This window comes from Panthera pardus, unplaced genomic scaffold, assembly GCF_024362965.1.
Source record: "Panthera pardus isolate Hobbes unplaced genomic scaffold, ASM2436296v1 HiC_scaffold_3, whole genome shotgun sequence".
In the NCBI taxonomy this organism is placed as follows: domain Eukaryota; kingdom Metazoa; phylum Chordata; class Mammalia; order Carnivora; family Felidae; genus Panthera; species Panthera pardus.
Genome location: NW_026526876.1, coordinates 51,098,667 through 51,120,074, shown reverse-complemented (window position 1 = coordinate 51,120,074; position 21,408 = coordinate 51,098,667). Strand labels below are relative to the sequence as shown.

General features: G+C 40.5%; 1 protein-coding gene across 8 annotated transcripts in view; it reads left to right on the top strand.

Annotated features, from left to right (window-relative positions):
• LOC109251945 (schlafen family member 5-like) overlaps positions 1–18,741 on the top strand; it is a 28,569-nt gene extending 9,828 nt beyond the window's left edge. For 3 of the 8 annotated variants that reach the window (XM_053892700.1, XM_053892699.1, XM_053892697.1), the window contains 5 exons: positions 6,302–6,445; positions 7,874–8,912; positions 10,147–10,272; positions 14,402–15,122; positions 15,288–18,741. In XM_053892700.1, the coding sequence (XP_053748675.1) occupies positions 7,901–8,912; positions 10,147–10,272; positions 14,402–15,122; positions 15,288–16,095 (2,667 nt within the window). In that variant the 5' untranslated portion in view covers positions 6,302–6,445; positions 7,874–7,900 and the 3' untranslated portion in view covers positions 16,096–18,741. Of the gene's footprint in view, positions 1–6,301; positions 6,446–7,873; positions 8,913–10,146; positions 10,273–11,826; positions 12,081–14,401; positions 15,123–15,287 lie in introns of those variants that run through there. The other 5 variants (XM_019423960.2, XM_019423962.2, XM_019423959.2 and 2 more) reach the window with 3 other exon arrangements.
• The last annotated feature ends 2,667 nt before the right edge of the window (positions 18,742–21,408 follow it).

The window sequence follows — 21,408 nt, the reverse complement described above, 5'->3', positions numbered from 1 at the left end:
TGGTGCAATTTTGATTGGGATTGCATTGAATGTGTAGATAGCTTTGGGTAGTATTGACATTTTGACAATATTTATTCTTCCAGTCCATGAGCAGGGAATGTCTTTCCATTTCTTTATATCTTCTTCAATTACCTGCATAAGCTTTCTATAGTTTTCAGCATACAGATCTTGTACATCTTTGGTTAGATTTATTCCTAGGTATTTTATGCTTCTTGGTGCAATTGTGAATGGGATCCGTTTCTTTATTTGTCTTTCTGTTGCTTCATTGTTAGTGTATAAGAATGCAACTGATTTCTGTACATTGATTTTGTGTCCTGCGACTTTGCTGAATTCATGTATCAGTTCTAGCAGACTTTTGGTGGAGTCTATCAGATTTTCCATGTACAATATCATGTCATCTGCAAAAAGCGAAAGCTTGACTTCATCTTTGCCAATTTTGATGCCTTTGATTTCCTTTTGTTGTCTGATTGCTGATGCTAGGACTTCCAGCACTATGTTAAACAACAGCGGTGAGAGTGGGCATCCCTGTCGTGTTCCTGATCTCAGGGAAAAAGCTCTCAGTTTTTCCCCGTTGAGGATGATGTTAGCTGTGGGCTTTTCATAAATGGCTTTTGTGATCTTTAAGTATGTTCCTTCTATCCCGACTTTCTCAAGGGTTTTTAGTAAGAAAGTGTGCTGGATTTTGTCAAAGGCCTTTTCTGCATCGATTGACAGGATCATATGGTTCTTCTCTTTTTTTTTGTTAATGTGATGTATCACGTTGATTGATTTGCGAATGTTGAACCAGCCCTGCATCCCAGGAATGAATCCCACTTGATCATGGTGAATAATTCTTTTTATATGCTGTTGAATTCGATTTGCTAGTATCTTATTGAGAATTTTTGCATCCATATTCATCAGGGATATTGGCCTGTAGTTCTCTTTTTTTACTGGGTCTCTGTCTGGTTTAGGAACCAAAGTAATACTGGCTTCATAGAATGAGTCTGGAAGTTTTCCTTCCCTTTCTATTTCTTGGAATAGCTTGAGAAGGATAGGTATTATCTCTGCTTTAAACGTCTGGTAGAACTCCCCTGGGAAGCCATCTGGTCCTGGACTCTTATTTGTTGGGAGATTTTTGATAACCGATTCAATTTCTTTGCTGGTTATGGGTCTGCTCAAGCTTTCTATTTCCTCCTGATTGAATTTTGGAAGACTGTGGGTGTTTAGGAATTTGTCCATTTCTTCCAGGTTGTCCAATTTGTTGATATATAATTTTTCATAGTATTCCCTGATAATTGTTTGTATCTCTGAGGGATTGGTTGTAATCATTCCATTTTCATTCATGATTTTATCTATTTGGGTCATCTCCCTTTTCTTTTTGAGAAGCCTGGCTAGAGGTTTGTCAATTTGGTTTATTTTTTCAAAAAACCAACTCTTGGTTTCGTTGATCTGCTCTACAATTTTTTTAGATTCTATATTGTTTATTTCTGCTCTGATCTTTATTGTTTCTCTTCTTCTGCTGGGTGTAGGCTGCCTTTGCTGTTCTGCTTCTAGTTCCTTTAGGTGTGCTGTTAGATTTTGTATTTGGGATTTTTCTTGTTTCTTGAGATAGGCCTGGATTGCAATGTATTTTCCTCTCAGGACTGCCTTCGCTGCATCCCAAAGTGTTTGGATTGTTGTATTTTCATTTTCGTTTGTTTCCCTATATTTTTTAATTTCTTCTCTAATTGCCTGGTTGACCCACTCATTCTTTAGTAGGGTGTTCTTTAACCTCCATGCTTTTGGAGGTTTTCCAGACTTTTTCCTGTGGTTGATTTCAAGCTTCATAGCACTGTGGTCTGAAAGTATGCATGGTATAATTTCAATTTTTGTATACTTATGAAGGGCTGTTTTGTGACCCAGTATATGATCTATCTTGGAGAATGTTCCATGTGCACTCGAGAAGAAAGTATATTCTGTTGCTTTGGGATGCAGAGTTCTAAATATATCTGTCAAGTCCATCTGATCCAATGTGTCATTCAGGGCCCGTGTTTCTTTATTGACCGTGTGTCTAGATGATCTATCCATTTCTGTAAGTGGGGTGTTAAAGTCCCCTGCAATGACCACATTGTTATCAATAAGGTTGCTTATGTTTATGAGTAATTGTTTTATATATCTGGGGGCTCCGGTATTCGGCGCATAGACATTTATAATTGTTAGCTCTTCCTGGTGGATAGACCCTGTAATTATTATATAATGCCCTTCTTCATCTCTTGTTACAGCCTTTAATTTAAAGTCTAGTTTGTCTGATATAAGTATGGCTACTCCAGCTTTCTTTTGGCTTCCAGTAGCATGATAAATAGTTCTCCATCCCCTCACTCTCAATCTAAGGGTGTCCTCAGATCTAAAATGAGTCTCTTGTAGACAGCAAATAGATGGGTCTTGTTTTTTTATCCATTCTGATACCCTATGTCTTTTGGTTGGTGCATTTAATCCATTTACATTCAGTGTTATTATAGAAAAATATGGGTTTAGAGTCATTGTGATGTCTGTATGTTTTATGCTTGTAGCGATGTCTCTGGTACTTTGTCTCACAGGATCCCCCTTAGGATCTCTTGTAGGGCTGGTTTAGTGGTGACAAATTCCTTCAGTTTTTGTTTGTTTGGGAAGACCTTTATCTCTCCTTCTATTCTAAATGACAGACTTGCTGGATAAAGGATTCTCGGCTGCATATTTTTTCTGTTTAGCACACTGAAGATATCGTGCCAAGCCTTTCTGGCCTGCCAAGTTTCAAATGAGAGATCAGTCACGAGTCTTATAGGTCTCCCTTTATATGTGAGGGCACGTTTATCCCTTGCTGCTTTCAGAATTTTCTCTTTATCCTTGTATTTTGCCAGTTTCACTATGATATGTCGTGCAGAAGATCGATTCAAGTTACGTCTGAAGGGAGTTCTCTGTGCCTCTTGGATTTCAATGCCTTTTTCCTTCCCCAGTTCAGGGAAGTTCTCAGCTATAATTTCTTCAAGTACCCCTTCAGCACCTTTCCCTCTCTCTTCCTCCTCTGGGATACCAATTATGCGTATATTATTTGTTTTTAGTGTATCACTTAGTTCTCTAATTTTCCCCTCATACTCCTGGATTTTTTTATCTCTCTTTCTCTCAGCTTCCTCTTTTTCCATAACTTTATCTTCTAGTTCACCTATTCTCTCCTCTGCCTCTTCAATCCGAGCTGTCGTTGTTTCCATTTTGTTTTGCATTTCATTTAAAGCGCTTTTCAGCTCCTCGTGACTGTTCCTTAGTCCCTTGATCTCTGTGGCAAGAGATTCTCTGCTATCCTGTATACTGTTTTCAAGCCCAGCGATTAATTTTATGACTATTATTCTATTTTTTTTTTTTTTTTTTTTTTTTTATTTTTGGGACAGAGAGAGACAGAGCATGAACGGGGGAGGGGCAGAGAGAGAGGGAGACACAGAATCGGAAACAGGCTCCAGGCTCCGAGCCATCAGCCCAGAGCCTGACGCGGGGCTCGAACTCACAGACCGCGAGATCGTGACCTGGCTGAAGTCGGACGCTTAACCGACTGCGCCGCCCAGGCGCCCCATGACTATTATTCTAAATTCACTTTCTGTTATATTATTTAAATCCTTTTTGATCAGTTCATTAGCTGTTGTTATTTCCTGGAGATTCTTATGAGGGGAATTCTTCTGTTTCGTCATTTTGGATATCCCTGGAGTGGTGAGGACCTGCAGGGCACTTCCCCCGTGCTGTGGTGTATAACTGGAGTTGGTGGGCGGGGCCGCAGTCAGACCTGATGTCTGCCCCCAGCCCACCGCTGGGGCCACAGTCAGACTGGTGTGTGCCTTCTCTTCCCCTCTCTTAGGGGCGGGATTCACTGTGGGGTGGGGTGGCCCGTCTGGGCTACTTGCACACTGCCAGGCTTGTGGTGCTGGGGGTCTGGCGTATTAGCTGGGGTGGGTAGGCAAGGTGCACGGGGGCAGGAGGGGCAGGCTTAGCTCGCTTCTCCTTAGGTGATCCACTTCAGGAGGGGCCCTGTGGCAGCGGGAGGGAGTCAGATCCGCTGCCGGAGGTTGGCTCCGCAGAAGCACAGAGTTGGGTGTTTGCGCGGAGCGAGCAAGTTCCCTGGCAGGAACTGGTTCTCTTTGGGATTTTGGCTGGGGGATGGGCGGGGGAGATGGCGCTGGCGAGCGCCTTTGTTCCCCTCCAAGCTGAGCTCTGCCGTCAGGGGGCTCAGCAGCTCTCCCTCCCTTTGTCCTCCAGCCTTCCCGCTTTCTGAGCAGAGCTGTTAACTTATGACCTCCCAGACGCTAAGTCGCGCTTGCTGTCGGAACACAGTCCGTCCGGCCCCTCCGCTTTTGCCAGCCAGACTCGGGGGCTCTGCTTGGCTGGCGAGCCGCCCCTCCGCCCCGGCTCCCTCCCGCCAGTCCGTGGAGCGCGCACCGCCTCGCCGCCCTTCCTACCCTCTTCCGTGGGCCTCTCGTCTGCGCTTGGCTCCGGAGACTCCGTTCTGCTAATCCTCTGGCGGTTTTCTGGGTTCTTTAGGCAGGTGTAGGTGGAATCTAAGTGATCGGCAGGACGCGGGGTGAGCCCAGCGTCCTCCTACGCCGCCATCTTCCCAGGATCTACCACAGGTATGGTTTTTGATACTATTTTTCATTTTGTTCTTAGAGTTATTGTCTTATATTTGTATTTACATGTTTTCCCAAGTCCCTATTACTAATTCAGCCCCAAACTCTCTACCTCTTCAGCTGACTAACACATGAAGCATCCCATTGGTTGTATAGTGTCCATCCACTGAAGCCTGAAGCCACTTGTTCCCATTTTGGATAGTGATCCTCTAGGCCTGCCCCACAGCTGTCGTTCTGGGGTCCCATCCAGAGGACTGTGTTGGCTTCTTTTTTTTTAATTTAAATTTTAGTTAGTCAGCATACAGTGCAATATTGGTTTCAGGGGTAGAATTCATCACTTACATACAACATGCAGTACTCATCACAGGTGCCCTGCTTAATCTCCATCACCCATCTAGCCCATCTCCTACTCATCTGCCTCCATCAACCCTCAGTTTGTTCTCTACAGTTAAGGGTCTCTTGTGGTTTGTTTCTCTCTCTTCTCTTCCCCTCCTTCCCATATGTTCTTCTGTTTTTTTTCCTTAAATTCCACATCTGAGGGAAATCATAGGTATTTGTCTTTCACTGATTGACTTATTTCACTTAGCGTAATACATTCTAGCTCCATCTACGACATTGCAAATGGCAAGAGTTCATTCTTTTTGATGGCTGAGTAATATTCCATTACATATATGTATACATATACATATATATATTTAAATATTTTTTTTTACTGTTTATTCATTTTTTTGATAGAGACAGAGAGTGAGTGGGGGAGGGGAAGAGAGAGAGGGAGACAGAATCTGAAGCAAGCTCCAGGCTCTGAACTAACAGCACAGAGCCCGACATGGGGCTTGAACTCATGGACCATAACATCATGACCTGAGCTGAAGTCGGACACAACCGACTGAGCCACCCACGCGCCCCTATATATATATATCTTCTTAATCCGTTCATCAGCTGATGGACATTTGGGCTCTCTCCATAGTTTGGCTATTGTTGATCATATTGCTATAATCATTGGGGTGCATGTAGCCCTTCAAATCTGTATTTTTGTATCCTTTGGGTAAATACCTAATAGTGCAATTGCTGGATCATAGGGTAGTTCTATATTTAGTTTCTTGAAGAAACTCCCTACTTTTCTCCAGTGTGGCTGCACTAGTTTGCATTGCTACCAACAGTGCAAGAGCGTTCCCCTTTCTCCACATCCTCACCAACACCTGTTGTATCTTGTTAATTTTAGTCATGCTGACAGGAGTGAGTTGCTATCTCGTCATGGTTTTGATTTGTATTTCCCTGATGATGTTTCCCTGATGATGAGTGATGTTGAGCATCTTTTCATGTGTCTGTTAGCCATCTGTGTGTCTTCTTTGGAAAAAAGTCTATTCATGTCTTCTGCCCATTTCTTAACTGGGGTTGTTTGTATTTTGGGGGTTGGGTTTGATAAGTTCTTTACAGATTTTGAGTACTAACCGTTTATCAGGTATGTCATTTGTAAATTTCTTATCCCATTTGGTAGGCTGCCTTTTAGTTTTGTTGATTGTTTCCTTCGCTGTGCAGAAGCTCTTTATCTTGGTGAAATCCTGATAGTTCATGTTTGGTTTTGTTGCCCTTATCTCCAGCAATGTGTCTAGTAAGAAGATGCTACAGTTGTGGTCAAAGACGTTGCTGCCTGTGTTCTCCTCTAGAATTTTTATGTTTTCCTGTTTCACATTTAGGACTTTCATCCATTTTTAATTTATTTTTGTTTATGGTGTAAGAAGTTTCATTCTACTGCATGCTGCCATCCAGTTTTCCCAGCACCATTTGTTGAAGAGATTGTCTTTTTTTTCCATTGGATATTCTTTCCTGCTTTCTCGAAGGTGAGTTGACCATATAGTTGTGGGTTCATTTCTGGGTTTTCTATTCTGTTCCATTAATCTATGTGTCTGTTTTTGTGCCAGTACCATACTGTCTTGATGACTATAGCTTTGCAGTACAGCTTGAAATCCAGAATCGTGATACCTCCAGCTTTAATTTTCTTTTTCAGGATTGCTTTGGCTATTTGGGGTCTTTTGTGGTTCCATACAAATTTTAGGACTTTTTGTTCTAGCTCTATGAAAAATGCTGTTGGTATTTGGATAGGGACTACATTAAATGTGTAGATTACTTTGGGTAGTATAGAAATTTTCACAATGTTTGTTCTTCCAATCCATGAGCATGGATAACTTTTCCTTTTCTTTGTGTCCCCTTCAAATTCTTTCATTAGTGTTCTATAGTTTTCAGAGTATGGATTGTGTTTTCTTCTCTCTCTCTCGGGTTTCTGTCTTTGGTTTCCTGCAACTTGTTTTTGAGGAAGGAAGCTGGATGAGGAGATAGCAGAACATCTTGGTTCACAAAGAACTGTCTTTTGATGGAGACCTGTGTAATTATGTGTGAGTTGGTCTAGTCACTCCTTCTTTTTACTCAACTGCTACCAAAGAGTTAAAGATAAGCAGCTGCAGAAATGTGCATCCCTCACACTGCCCTTCCATCATGAGGTGTGGTTGTCAAGATGGTGTGTGCACACTTTCACTCAGCTTTACCTCTTCTGAGATTCCCTGTTGTCACTTAAAGTTTAGGAAATGCCAAAAGCCCACCTCAACCTGCCAGCTGGGTTGATCCAAACAGTCAATAATTTGTCCGTTTCTAATAAATTATGTATGTGTGTGTATATGTATATACTTACATATATATATACTTACATATGTATATACTTATATATGTATATACTTACATATATGTAAAACTTACATATATATATGTAAGTTTTCATGAGATGAGAACTTCTTGAACGAGGGAAAGCTTAAAGATCTGTTCCATAGCAACAATCCAAGAATAGCCCAGTCTCAGTGAGAGGAGAAGGAGCACCGAGAAAATCAATACACATCAACACACCCCGGGGACACCACTGACAGTGAAAGCTTTCTGGTTGCATTGCAGCCCCCGTCCTCATGTATCTTTGCACAATTTCTACTTTTCTGCAGGTGATCTGGGAGACTTTGCCACTCAGAGATCATGGCACAAACAGTTACTAAAATCACAGCGTCAAAATAGTCTCTTGATCATTTCTCGGGGGCAGTGGGCTTCCAGTAGACTTAGCTCCTCCCCTTGGCCTCTGCACTTATTTCATGCACGAAAGTGGCTTCAAATTCTGTGTGCATAAATGAAGTGACCAACTTCAGAAGAGTGGCCTCAAAGTGTCCGTTTTCCCACCTCCCCTATGCTTGTCCTCTTCTAATCGTTCTGTCTTCCTGTTTCTTATATTTCAGGGTAGGAAAAGGACCTGTGCTGAGAAGATGAGTCTCAAGGTTGATTTGGAAACAAACTTTGCCGAATGTGTCTTAAATGCAGGAAAGATCATCCTTGGGGATACACAAAGGAAAGAAATGAATCCTGAATTGCGGAAAAAACAGAGGAAAAACATCTTGAAAGCAATATGTGCTCTGCTGAATTCTGGTGGCGGAGTGGTCAAGGCTGAGATTGAGAACAAAGACTACAATTATGAAATCCATGGAGTAGGCCTGACGATGCCTTCAATTTTTAAAGGCTATTTAGATGAGATGCAGCAGGGAGAACTCTTTTTGATTTTTGTGAGATCCTGGAACGCAGATGCCTCTGGTGTACGAATCGCTACCTTGTGCTCCAATTTGTGCTATAGATACAGAGCATCTACTGATGTCATGGATTCTAAGGAAGCATTGGCATTCCTCAAAGGGAAAACTCAGACTCTTAGGAATACTGATTCCAGTTCATTAAGTCCACACAAAGTTCAGGTTGGTGTGCGAAACGAGTATAACATAAGGGCCTCAGCTGCTGCTGTATTCGCTAGAACTCAGCTTCAGTACCTAGAAAAGCTCAACTTTACTAATTCCCTCCACGTTGAATTTAAAATGTTCTCAACAGAGGAGTCACAGTGCTTTCACCAGAGTCTCCCCAGTTGTGTTTCTGCATTTGCAAACACTGAAGGAGGGTATATATTTTTTGGTGTGCATGATGAGACCCATGAAGTCATTGGATGTGAAAAGGAGAAAATAGATCTTGACATGTTGAAGGCTTGTATTGATTCCTGTATTAGGAATCTCCCTGTCCATCATTTCTGTACACAGAAGCATGAGATAAAATATGCTGTCAAATTCCTTGAAGTACACAATCAGGGGACCCTTCATGGATATGTCTGTGCAGTCAAGGTGGAACAATTTTGCTGTGCAGTGTTTTCCAAGATGCCCAGTTCCTGGCAGGTGAAGGACAATTGTGTGAAACAGCTGGACACGAAGCAATGGATAGCTTGGATGATGGAAGCCGACCCAGGTCAGGGAGCAGAATCCACAATGATTATAATGTTCATTTGGGGGGACAGAAGGGGAGAGGTGAGGAGGGAGGAACTAGGGTATTATTTCAAGATCTAGGCAAAGAAAAGCACTGTCTTAATTGCACATGCCTGATTTGTGATTTCCGATAGATACAGTTGGTAGGTCACTGCACTTCACTCCCTCTGCCTATCTTGAATACCCTGCATTCAGCAAAAAGATGTTGCCCTGGGCTAATAGACCTACCAGAGGTTGGTGCAGGGGGCTGTCTGACCTAGTAATTTTTATTTTCACTCCCTTTCTTGTGTTCATTTTGAAGTCTCTTCTTTACCTTTCTGAATATGAACTCCTTTAATTATTCAGGAAATTCTTTTTCACGTGCACATATGTGTCATCTTTAACCCAACTGTCACTTTCCGTTCTTGGTCCCTGGAATAAATATTCTCCCTTTCTCATCGCCCCTCTTCCATTCTGAACCCAAACACAACTAGTCCGTGGCTAGCTCTCTCCTTTCCTACTTTTCCTTTTCAAAGTGAACATGTGCTACTCACCAAGAATGATAAGCCAGAGTAGTGTTGGTGATGTACATCCCACTTGGAAAAAGAAAGCCCAAGATGAAATTAGACAAAATAAATTAATGGTAACATCTTCAAAATTCCACAAAAATAAAGAACATTTCAGAGTCTTCTCAGAAATATGTATCCATTGAACTTCATTCCTTCTTTTTAAAAAATTTTTATTTATTTATTTTGAGAGGGATAGAGAGAGCACATGAGCAGGGGAGAGAGGTGAGGTGGGGGGGGGAGAGAGAGAGAGAGAGAGAGAGAGAATCTCAAGCAGGCTCCATGCTCAGTGTGAAGCCTAATGTGGGGCTCAATCTCATGACCATGAGATCATGGCCTGAGTCGAAATCAAGAGTTGGATGCTTAACCAGCTGAGCCACCCAGCACCCTAAACTTTATACTTTCTAATTGTATTTTTAAAATGTAAGCATTCTAAAAAATAAAACATGAGTTTCAATAGAATACAATTAAAATGAAAACTATTGCTCCATATAGTACCTCACCCTGCCCAAGATATCAATAAACTTTCTTGAGTTGACTCAGAATGTATACACAAGGATCTGTGGGCCAAGGCTTTGGGTTCTAAGACAAAGTGAAAGACTACAACACAGCTTAGCTATAATTTGGAGTCTGCATTTTTGCATATTGAACTGTTACTTCTTACTTCCTAAGATCTTTCCAGATTTTCTGAGATGGTCCTTGCATTGAGTTTGTCATCCACTACACCCCGCAGCAGGACTGTGTGCACTCATAAGAATTTTGAATGTCTGGAAGCACAGCAAAAATGTTACTTTCCAGGTAATTCATGTCTGGTTGCTTTGGAACATGTTGGTTGTTCATTCATATGAAAAAAACCCTGGACTCCTATTTATATTACAGAAAAAAAATCAATTCCAGAAGGTTTAAGGACTTAAATGTCAGAAACAAACCCTTGAAACTTTAGTAGATGTACACAAATAATTTTGCATCATTGAGGTAGGACAGGATTTCCTACACTAGACCTAAAAATATTAACCTTAAACAAGAAGATTGATAAATTTCACCACACTAAAATTAAGAACTTATGTTACTCAAAAGATACCTTAAAGAGAGTGAAAGAATCCATGACAAACTTGAAGATTATGAAATCCATGCAGTTGACAAAGGACTGGTATCAAGAATATATAAAGAACTTACAAAACTTGTTAAAAGCACAAACCACCCCGTAGGCAAATACACAGTAGTTATAAAGATGTATTTCTCCGAAAAGGAAACACCATGTCCAATAAACTTAGGAAGGGCTGTTCAAGCTATCGGGATGAGTGAAATGCACTTCAAAACCACAAGTAGATACCATCCTACACTATTTAACTGAAATAACAGATGTTGGAGACGTTCTGGGTAATCAGAATCTTTTTTTTTTTAGCGAGATACAGAAAGAACGTGAGCGGGGAGAAGAGTAAAGGGAGAGAGAGAATCCCAAGCAGGCTCCATGCTCAGCATGTAGCCCAGTGCGGGGCTCAGTCCCACTACCCTGGGATCATGACCCAAGCAGAAATCAAGAGTTGGATGCTCAACCAATTGAGACACTCCAGCGCCCCTAATCAGGATTTTTGTACATTGCTGCTATGAATTAAATTGGGTTGATCCCTTTAGACTAAATTGGTCATTTGGATATTATGCCAGTCAGTAACTTTTTCTAGTTTCTAGGGAAGCATGTGTACATATGCATCAAGAGATGTCTAAAATTGGAGAGATTCCCGTGACTGCTCTAGGTTACTATTCGTATTGTAGTATACTCACCTAGTGGAATACTATTCAGCAGTGAAAATGAATGTACTACAAATATATACAAGCATAAGGCTGAATCTGAGTGACATAAGTCTGTCTTGTCATGACGTTACTCATAGATTTACCCAATTCTTTTATTGATTGTGTAGTGTTTCGTAGTATCCCTAAACATAAATGTTACTAATTTTAGCTGCTTTTATTGTAAAATATACTATACGTACAGAAAGTACGTTGGGTGTAGAGATTACTTAACTAAATTCAAACTTTAAAAAAGAATAATTAGTACACAGCAAAACCTGTGTAACCACCACATAGGTCAAAAAATAGAACTTTGCAAACTACCCTGCTACCCACTTCTTTAACCAGTCCTTTCTTTGATGGAATTTTATATGACACCTAATTTTTTTCTATTTTCAACAATGCTACAATATACATTTTTCTAAAAATGCCTTGAGGTGTTCCTTAAAGATAAATTCCAAGTAGTAACAATTGCTTGTACCCTTCGGTGAACGTTGCCAAATCGTAATTCAAAACATAGACCAGAATCCACCAAATGGTATTATCATGGCATTTCTCTTCTAGAAGAAGCTTGGAATCATTTTGTTCCACCTAAAAGAAAAGGACACGTGGAGATTATTGTGATGGCAACCACATGAAATTGATAAATGACTTTGGGAAGAATTGTCATTTTTACAACAGTGAATTTCCTCATAGGTGAACATGGGATGTTTGGCCATTTATTAAAGTCTTCTTTTACTATATTTCATCAAACCCAAGGAAACAATATTGTATTATTATTTTATTTACCACGAATAAAGAAAATATTGCCAATTAAATTAGAAGATGTATCTTGATTTCAGAGATATTAAAGTACACTTATAATCAGTGAAATAGGTTACATCTCTTGATTGTTTCGGTTTTATCTATATTGTTGCTATATATGTCAAATTTTATTCCTAGAATGATAAGTCAGCCAGAGAAAGACAAATACCATATGACTTCACTCCTACGTGGAATTTAAGCAAGAAAGCAAACAAAGAAAAAAAAGAGGCAAACCAAAAAACAGACTCTTAACTATAGAGAACAAACTGGTGACTATGAGAGGGGAGGGGTGGGGGATGGGTGGAATAGGTGATGGGCGTTAAGAGTCACTTATGATGAGCATTGAGTAATGTATAGAATTGCGAAATCACTGTATTGCACACCCGAAACTAGTGTAATACTATATTCTAACTATCCTAGAATTAAAAGGTTTAAATTTATTACTAAAAGGAGATCCTTATATGATAATAATTTCTGATTGTGAATTGCTGGCATTTAGGAAAGCTCTTAGCTTTAAAATATACATTATACCATTTCCAAACATTTTACTTAATAATCGTATTAATGTAAAACCAAAGGTAGTTTTGAACTAACCTTTCCTATGTTTATATGTTATTCCTTTACTTAGTTGAAATCATTGCTCAATAATTTGAAAATGATGTTAGATTAAAATAGGAGGAGGAGGAGGAGCCCTTAGTTTAGTCCATTGTATAGAAAATAACTTTAGTATTTGTCTGAGCCCAGACCAATGGTACTGGTGTGTCCAGATTACTTCCTGGATACTTGATGTACCACAGGTATCTTAAACTGAACATTTCCAAAATCAGTCTTCCATGCTGACAATCTTCTACTTGTTCTGCATATTCTGAATATTAATCTGTATGAAGTATTCTTTTTCTGCCATTTCTTCCACATTGTGTCTATGAATTGGAGAGTCCATCCTCCATCCAGCCAATCACAGAAATCTGGATTCATGCTTGTGTCTTCCATCTACCCTGAATTTAAAATTTAAATTTTGTGTTTATTTTTTTCCTGGGGAGAAGGTTCATAGATTTTGTTAGAGTCCCGATTTGGGCTTGTGATGCCAAAAATTTCAAGAACTCTTTTTATACATATAAAACACCTGAATCTTTTTAAAAAATACTTATAAAAATTAATTTTTAAAATTTACATATATAAAATGGGCTTTTTTCTTAAAGAATTCTAAAGGTATAGATTCATGTAACCACCACCAGAGTAAAGACACAGAATAGTTCCATCACCCAAAAAAGGCCCCTTCATTCTGCCCCTTTGTGGTCAAAATTCTCCAATCCCTAACCCTTAGCAGCCGTTGATCTATTTTCCATCCCTATAATTTTGCCTTTCACAAAATGTCGTGTAGGACACCTCATATAGTTTATAACCGATGATAGGTGTTTCTTCCTGATTTATGGAGACATAATTGGCATATAACATCATCTATATAAGGTGTACAGCATGGGTTTTTTTTCCCCTATTTTTAAAAAAATCTTTCATTTTTTAAAGTAATCTCTACATCCCACACGGGGCTCAAACTCACACCCCAAAGATCAAGAGTTGCATGCTACACCACCTGAGCCAGCTGGGAGCCCCCAAAATGATTTTTTTCAAACCTGTACATATTACACAGTGATGACCACAATAAAGTTAGCTAACATACCCATCACTTCACATAATTACCATACGTGTGTGTGTGTGTGTGTGTGTGTGTGTGTGTGTGTGTGTGTTGAGAACATTTACGTTCTCTCTTAGCAACTTTCACATATATCACACAGTGTTGTTAACCCTAGTCAGCGTTGCCAGGTGCTAAGATAGCACCATAAGGCCTTTTTCTCCATCCTCATTTCCTCCTTTGTGCCTTTCACTTTAGACATCACAACACAAACTACTTGGAGGTGCTTGCATGAGTTTCTTGTCTTGTGCTTTACTCATGAGTCCCCTGTTGCCTATCTCTCCATTCTCGCATCCTTCAGAGGGCTAACTCACAGCCATCCCTTAAGCAGCTCCGGTGTCTCCTTCTTCAGAAAGACTTTCACATTTTCTTTTTTCCTGAGGGCTCCCTCTCCTTGGTGATTGCATAATGCTCTGTGCACTTCTTGCCCATTGCATTTACCACTTTGTATAATTATTGTTTGTCTCTGTTATGCCAGTCACTTATCATCTCCATTGGACTGGGAATTGTTTTATTTCCTATCACTAATGCATCCTTATGCTGACACGTGGTTGGGCCCAAATGTGGATTGAATCTATTACGGATAATGATGATTCTAGCTTGTTTGCAGATTCTCGAATTTATTCCAATTCTTTTCCTGTTTAGTATTACCAGACAGAATGGTGTATACACCAGAAAGCATCTACAAGGAGCTGTTCTCAACACATAAAGGACTCAAAAACTTAATAAATAAGGAAATGCGCTCTTTCTCTCAAGGAATATTGATATTCTCTCGAAGCTGGGCTGTGGACGTGGGTCTGCAAGAGAAGCAGGGAGTCATCTGTGATGCTCTTCTGCTTTCCCAGAACAACACCCCACGCCTCTACACTATCCTCAGTGAGTGTGACCCAAGCTGGAAGGGCTACTCTAGGACAGTCGCCCGCGTCTTAAAACAGACGCTGGTGAACACAGGTGGCTACACTGGGAAATTGTGTGTCACTCCCTTGATCTTCCTACTGAATCCTGATAATACAGCAACGACTCTTCATGATTTGGATTTGCAAATTTACCCCAACTCCTATAACCTTAGGACCACCCAGCACATGGAAGCTCTGTTACGGTCCCTTGTGATAGTCTTGCTCGGATTCCGATCTTTCTTAAGTGAAGAGCTGGGCTCTGAGGTTTTCAGCCTCCTCACAGATAAACAGTATGAGTTGCTTTCAAAGAACATTCGCATGACTAGAGAGCTGTTTGTTCATGGCTTACCTGGATCAGGGAAGACCATCCTGGCTCTTAGGATAATGGAGAAGATCAGGAATGTGTTTCACTGTCAACCAGATGATATTCTTTACATCTGTGAAAATCAGCCTCTGAAGAATTTTGTGAGGTATGCAGCCTAACTCTAATGATTTTTTAAAAATAATTTTGGTGTGGTTTTAAGTTCGCATGTGAAAAGTCATATTGTAATGACTAGGTCCAGATGTGTTTAAGAGTATAATTGGCTTCCTTTGTTTGAGTGGGGTAACTTGACTGTGTTTCTCTACATTTTCAGCCAGAGACATGTCTGCCAGGCAGTGACCCGGAAAACCTTCATGAAAAATGACTTCCAAAAGATTAAGCACATCATCATCGATGAAGCTCAGAATTTTCGCACTGAGGATGGAGACTGGTATGAGAAGGCAAAAGCCATCACTCAGAGAAAAAAGGATTGCCCAGGAATTCTCTGGATCTTTCTAGACTACTTTCAGACTACCCACTTGAGCTCCAGTGGCCTCCCTGCTCTCACAGCCCAGTATCCAAGAGAAGAGCTCACCAGAGTGATCCGTAATGCAGATCCAATAGCCAAATACCTACAAGAAGTAATGCAGGAGGTCAGAGAAAATCCTCCATGTAACATCCCGCCTGCGTCCCTGGAGATGGTTCATAAAGCTGAATGGGCTCAGGGTATTCCGGGCTACGTGGAGATTATGGAGTACTTGGACATGGAAGATATGGTGTTCCAAGTAGCAAAGAAATGCCACTTTCTCTTTAGGAATGGTTATTCTCCCAAGGACATTGCTGTGCTTTTCAGCAAAGCAAGTGAAGTGGAAATATATAAAGATAAGCTGCTAAGAGCAATGAGGAAAAGAAATACATCTCAGCTCGATGGGGAATCTGATCTTTTAGTACAGATCCAAGATGCATCGGATATCATGGCCAATAACATCGTGTTGGACAGTGTCCGTCGATTTTCAGGCCTGGAAAGAAACATCGTGTTTGGGTTCAACCTAACAGCTGAGCCAGATATTTTCCATAATCTTCTGCTCTGTCTGGCTTCCAGGGCAAAGAAACATCTCTATATTCTGAAGGTTCCTATTTGACAGGAAGATCCCAGGCTAAGAAACAATTAGGTAGCTCTCATCTCTAGTTAACCATGAAACTATTTGATCTAAACATTGAATTATCGAGTATTTTATGAGCACTCACTCTGAGCCATGTACTCTCCTAGGTGCTGGGGATCAGGGGTAGGGTATCAAACTAGGCAGACAAGATTTCTTCTTTAGGGCAGAGGTAAATCACAGACAAGTAAACAATACAAGTACAAGACATTTCAGATAGGGGCACCTGGTTGGCTCAGTCAGTTAAGCCTCCACCTGTTGATTTTGGCTCAGGTCATGTTGTCATGGTTTGTGAGATGGAGCCCTCCTGTCAGGCTCCATGATGACAGCACAGAGCCTGCTTGGGATTCTCTCTCTCCCTCTCTCTGCCCCTACTTCATGTTCACTCTCCCCCACTCCTCTCTTTCAAAATAAATAAATAAATATAAAAAAAAGAAATTTCAGATAGTAATTAGGGTCATCAGAATAGTAATTAGAGGGCCCTGAGATGCAGACATGTGTGTGTGTGTGTGTGTGTGTGTGTGTGTGTGTGTGAACACGTAGGCAGGTATAGAGGGAAGAGCTGGTTATTCATGGTGGCTGAGGAAGCACTCAATGAGGGAAGGAGTCACAGGAATATCTTTGAGCCATATGTGCCAGGCAGACTCAGATATTGTGACTTTTAAAAAAATACTTTCACTATTTTCAATACAGCAATGGTGCAGAAATGCTTGATATCATGTACTGGGAGAGTATGAAGGACACAGAGAGGTCATGTGTCTGGCCTTTTATGGGCCAGGAATGGTTGTGGAATATTTCAAAATATAAGATCAGAAAGTACAAACTGCAATTTTTTAGAAACCACATTACATGATTCTTTTCCATTAAGTTTTTTTAGATGTTTATTTATTTTTGAGAGAGAGAGAGAGCACAGGCTAGGGGCAGAGAGAGAGCTACACACAGCATCTGAAGCAGGCTCCAGGGTCTGAACTGCCAGCACAGAGCCCGATGCAGGGCTTGAACTAGTGAACTGTGAGATTGTGACCTGAGCTGAGGTCCACTGCTTAACCGGCTGAGCCAACCAGGCGTCCCTATGCCTTTCCATTTGTATTCTGTTAGTGATGGTAGTAATTCTGATCACGATGTTTGAAAACATTTTGTGTGCCTTTTGGTTATTTGGGATCTTGTCTCCTTAGCTCTGCTTTAATATTATTCCCGTGGAGAAAATAGGGTACTGCATGAACCTATTCCCCAGGGAGACACAATTCCCCAGGGAGACACATTGTATTTTATTTCTTAACTTTAAAATAAAAGGGCCTTAAGAAGATGAATGTACTGGACTTAAAAGGTCCATTTTGCTTTTAATTTAATCTAATAGCCAATGAAATTATAAAGTAAATATACAATATTTTTATTCTGCAGAATCTTGAGGATTTCAGCTAGTTTCTCAAAGGCTATTGCTATAGAAGAATTTAGGAAGTCTTTAAATTCAATGAAACAAGCCTTGAAAGACAAAGTGAGGAAGCAGCCAAAAGAGACAAAGAGGGATCTTGCTAAGGACACAGATTGTGAAACAATACAGAATAAAAAATAAATTAGAAGCAACAAGAAATTGAAAACCCTGTTCCTGACATAGAGGAAGTCTTGAGATAATCACACAAATGGAGAGAAATTAGACAAATATTACTGTAGTTATCAAGAAGATCTATCTAGAGTGTGAGGATCCAGTAAGAATGGATGTGGAGTAGAAAAATCAATAAGTGGAACAATAAAAATGTTCTAAGATATAATATGGGAAAATTATAAAATATATCTTCGGATTGAAAGATTTCTTAACAATCACAGCAGACAAATCCAATTGTCTGATCCTTCTGGCTTCTGATTTCTCTGGAGCAATATTCAAAGCAACAAGACAATGGGCATGCTGTATTTCAATTACATTTGATCTCTTTTATTGGCTTATTGGTTCTCTTTGTATTGTTATTTTAGTGGTAGCTTTAGGGTTTACAGTATGTATCTTTAACTTATCACAGTCTTCTTTCAAGTGATATGATACCATTTCATGTGATGTATCAGAACTTTACAACACTATCCTTCCATTTCTCTCCAGGCTTTGTGCTTTGTCCAGATACATTGTACTTCTATAAAAACCATAATATGTTGATGTTATTTTGCCTTAAACAGCCACTTGTCCTTTAAAGAAGTTTAAATAATATGAAAAAAAATTCCTTATCCTTACCCATGCCATTACCATTCCCGGTGGTGTTCATTCCTTTGTGTCTTGCATCATATTCCTTCTGCTCAAAGGAATTTCTTTAACATTTTTTATAGTGTAGGTGAGTTATTGATAAATTTGTTCAAATTGTGTGCGCATGGAAAAAGTACTTTACCTCTGCTTTTGAAACATAGCTTTGTTGGATAGAGGCCTAGGTTGGTAGTTTTGTCTTTCAGTAACTTACATATATTCCTTCATTGTCTTTCATCTTACATCATTTCCAAAAATACGCTGTAATCTGCATCTTTGTTCCTCTGTACACAATGTGGTATTTTCTCTGACTTCTCTTAAGATTTTCTCTTTAGTCTTGGTTTAAGCATTTAATTATAATAATGTTTGGTAGTTAATAAATTTCTTGGTGAAGGAGCCAAAATGACACATGGAAGTTTTTTTGTGTGTCTCACATCCATGAAATACAGCCAGACCAACACTAAACCTGCACACCTAGAAAACTATCTGAGGATTAACACAATAATCTGCACAATCTGAACCACAGAATTCAGCAGGTATGTGGCGCAGAGAGGTGAACTGGGGGAAAGAGAAGCCACGGAGGGCAGGGAGCCGCTTTTGCATGCAGAAAGAGGACAGAGATGGGGTGGGAGAAGAATATGGGAAAAGCACTCCCCCCCCCCCCGAAAGCAGCTGGAGAGAAAGTGGAAAAGTGGAACAGCCGCAGGGACTGAACAAAAAAGGGAGAAAGGAGAAAGGAGAGGGTTTAAATTCTATTAAGATTCTAAAAACAGGGGTAGTGCAGAGCCTGAAACTCTGCCACTCAATACCTGGTGTTGCTGTCATGGGAAGGGCAAATCCCCAGGAGCAGAGAGCAAGGTCCTCAGGGTCATCAGGCCTCATGGAGGAGAGATGGTTCTCCTGATGGAAGGACATATGGTAGATGTAGGGTAGCCAACCCACAGGCAAAGTTCCCAGTGGACCCCAGAGAACAACCACATTCGGTGGTGCTGGAACAAGGACGTTAAATGGCAAGTCTGGTGCCAGATGTGTGTTGTGATGTACCATAATCCCTGAATCGCTGCCACTCCATGATCACGTGAACTTTCTCTGGGGTGGGTTGGCACCCAGCCACAGTCTCTGGGCATCAGCAGCAGCATGGTCTTGAGAATGTTCCTGGGGACAGGTGGGCACCTGGCCCTTGCTCAGTGAGACCCTCCCCCCAAAGGTCTGAGCGGGGCAAGACTGCAGTCCCTCAGAAGTGAGGGGATGGGAAACAGCTGCATCTGAGATAAAACTCAGGAGGGATGTGCTGCCTGGCAAGCTGATGGCTTAGTCATGGACAGTAAAAGTGGGGAGTGGATGGAAGCTGGAGACAAAGGAGGGATACACGATTGCTGGTCAGAGCACAGAGTTCTAATAGTAGAGACTGGGAAGCTGGGTGATGCCATTTTCACCCCTTCCGTGCATGTGCATACACACCCCTAGACTCCACAACAATCTACCCCAGTAAGCTAAGCAGCACCATCTGGTGGAGAATGGAGCCATTACAGTAAGCCCTGCCCATCTGGGCCAACCTCACTATTCAGGAACACCACAAGTCTCTCCATCCTTTCATTTTATTCTATTTCATTGTATTCATTTTTTTTCAAATTTCCAATCATTTTCCTTTTTTCCTTTCTTTTCTCATCTTTCCCTTTTTTCTGTAATCTATCAAGCTCCTTTCAACAACCAAACCAGAACACACCTAGGATATAGCATCCTTTATTTGATTTTTTATGTGTTGTTTTCAATTTTTTAATTTTAAGTTTTTAACTTATTAATTCCTTTTCTTCTTTCAAAATGACAAAATGAAGGAATTCAGCCCAAAAGAAAGAACAGGAAGAAATGACAGCCAGGGTCTTAACACAGATACAAGCAAGATGTCTGAACCAGAATTTAGAATTTTAATAATAATACTAGCTGGGGTTGAAAACAGATTAGAATTCCTTTCTGCGGAGATAAAACCTAGTCAGGATGAAATAAAAAATGCTATAACTGAACTGTAATCTCGAATGGATGCCACAGTGGCAAGGACAGATGAGGCAGAGCAGCGAATCCGAGATATAGAGGACAAACTTATGGAGAACAATGAAGCATAAAAAAAAGAGGGAGACTAAGACAAAAGAGCACGATTTAGGAATTAGAGAAATCAGCAACTCATTAAAAAGGAACAATATCATAATCACAGGGGTCCCAGAAGATGAAGAAAGCAAAGGGTGTAGAAGGATTAGGTGAGCAAATCCTAGCAGAAAACTTTCCTAATCTGGGGAAGACACAGACATCAAAATCCAGAAAGCACAGAGGACTCCCATTAGATTCAACAAAAGCTGACCATCAACAAGGCATATCATAGTCAAATTCACAAAATACTCAGGCAAGGAAAGACTCATGAAAGCAGGAAGGGAAAAAAGTCTTTAACCTACAAGGGAAGACAGATCAGGTTTGCAGCAGACCTATCCACAGAAACATGGCAAGCCATAAATGAGTGGCAGGATATTGTCAATGTGCTGAATTGGAAAAATATGCAGGCAAGAATTCTTTATCCAGCAAGGCTGCCATTCAAACTAGAAGGAGAGATAAAAAGTTTCCCAGACAAACAGAAATTGAAGGAGTTCATAACCACTAAACCCACCCTGCAAGAGATTTTAAGGGGGACTCTTTGAGGGGAGAAAAGACAAGGAAGAAAGACCAAAAACCACAAGACTAGAAAGGACCAGAGAACACCACCAGAAACTCCACCTCTACAGGCAACATAATGACAATAAATTCATATCTTCCAATACTCACTCTAAATGTCAATGGACTAAATGCTCCAATTAAAAGACATAGGGTAACAGAATGGATAAAAAATGCTGTTTGCAAGAGACCTACTTTAGACCTAAAGACACCTTCAGATTGAAAGTAAGGGGATGATCATGCTAATGGTCACCAAAATAAAGCCGAAGTAGCCATACTTACATCAGACAATCTAGACTTTAAAATAAAGACTGTATCAAGAAATGGAGAAGGGCATTATATCATAATTAAGGGTTCTATCCACCAAGAAGTCC